The sequence below is a fragment of the Egretta garzetta genome, unplaced genomic scaffold, assembly GCF_000687185.1.
Source record: "Egretta garzetta isolate BGI_Z169 unplaced genomic scaffold, ASM68718v1 scaffold368, whole genome shotgun sequence".
NCBI lineage: Eukaryota > Metazoa > Chordata > Aves > Pelecaniformes > Ardeidae > Egretta > Egretta garzetta.
Window position 1 is genome coordinate 3,489,992 of NW_009260684.1, and position 1,331 is coordinate 3,491,322.

Sequence of the window (1,331 nt, forward strand, 5' to 3'; positions counted from 1 at the left end):
CTTGCCGTGTGGTCCTTCCAGTTGATATCCGGATAGTTGAAGTCTCCCATGAGAACCAGGGCCTGCGATTGTGAGGCTACATTTAGCTGTCTATAGAAGGCCTCATCCACTTCCTCGTCCTGATTGGGTGGCCTATAGTAAACACCCACCACAGTGTCACCCATGCTGGCCTGCCCCTTAATTTTCACCCACAAGCTTTCAACTTGTTCTTCATCCACTCCCAGGTAGAGTTCTATACATTCCAGTTGCTCTTTTACATAAAGCGCGACTCCACCGCCTCGCCTCATAGGCCTGTCTTTCCTGAAAAGCACATAGCCATCAATGGCAGCGTTCCAGTGATGCGTGTTGTCCCACCATGTCTCTGTAATCGCAATGAGATCATGGCCCCGCAACCACATACAGAACTCTAGCTCTTCCTGCTTGTTCCCCATGCTGCGCGCATTGGTATAAAGGCATTTCAGTGAGCCAGTTGAGCACCTAGGTTTCCCTGGAGGGATGAAAGAGGATCTGCCACTGCCAAGCCCACCATTAGGGCAGTTGGTCTTCTGGTTAAGTTGGGAGGCAGTTATGGCACATTTGTAGCTGCTCTGAACCGACACACTTGTTCCCCCATCAGATGCGACTGTGACCTGACCCACCCCCCAAGTCCTTTAGTTTAAAGCCCGCCGTACCAAGTTGGCCAACCTACTGCCTAGGATTCCCCTGCCCCGCCTAGAGAGGTGGACCCCATCCCTCCCTAACAGGTTGTAGTCGTTGAAGGACGTCCCATTGTAGTGTAGAACTTTTGTCAATGTATTTCTGAAACATTTCTAGGGGATATAGGAACATAAAAAGTGGCGGTGTCATGTCTGATTTTTTTAAAAATAATGCTCAGTATGTTTTAATCCCATTCTTTTACCTTATGATTATAAAGAGAATTTTTTTTTTTAAATGCTGCTTCACTGTGACTGGTGAATAAAGTGGGACTTGAAAGAATAATATATAACACTCTGTTTAAGTGGCACAGAAATGAAGCACGTGGAGCAGCCCAACCATCTGGTTTCTTTCAGTAAGTTTTAGTTTCCTTTTGAACGGAAACAAATTTTTAGATGTTTCTCTTCTAATTTTTGTACAGGCTATGAATGAAATGAATGGGAAAGAGATAGAAGGGGAAGAAATTGAAATAGTGTTAGCAAAGCCACCGGATAAGAAAAGGAAAGAACGTCAGGCTGCCAGACAGGCCTCCAGAAGTACTGCGTGAGTGTTCATTCTTGCACTACTGTAATATTGCAGAATTAAGTTCTGCTGTAAAAAAAAAAAAAAAAAAAAAAAAAAAAAAAACAGTTTTAAAA

The 1,331-nt window shown here is 44.2% G+C and overlaps 1 protein-coding gene across 1 annotated transcript in view; it reads left to right on the forward strand.

The window, feature by feature from the left end:
* The window catches only part of HNRNPR (heterogeneous nuclear ribonucleoprotein R), a 21,569-nt gene that overhangs the window by 18,767 nt on the left and 1,471 nt on the right, over positions 1-1,331 (forward strand). Inside the window, exon 9 of the mRNA XM_009645847.2 lies at positions 1,115-1,236. Coding sequence (XP_009644142.1) covers positions 1,115-1,236 — 122 coding nt within the window. The remainder of the gene's footprint in view (positions 1-1,114; positions 1,237-1,331) is intronic.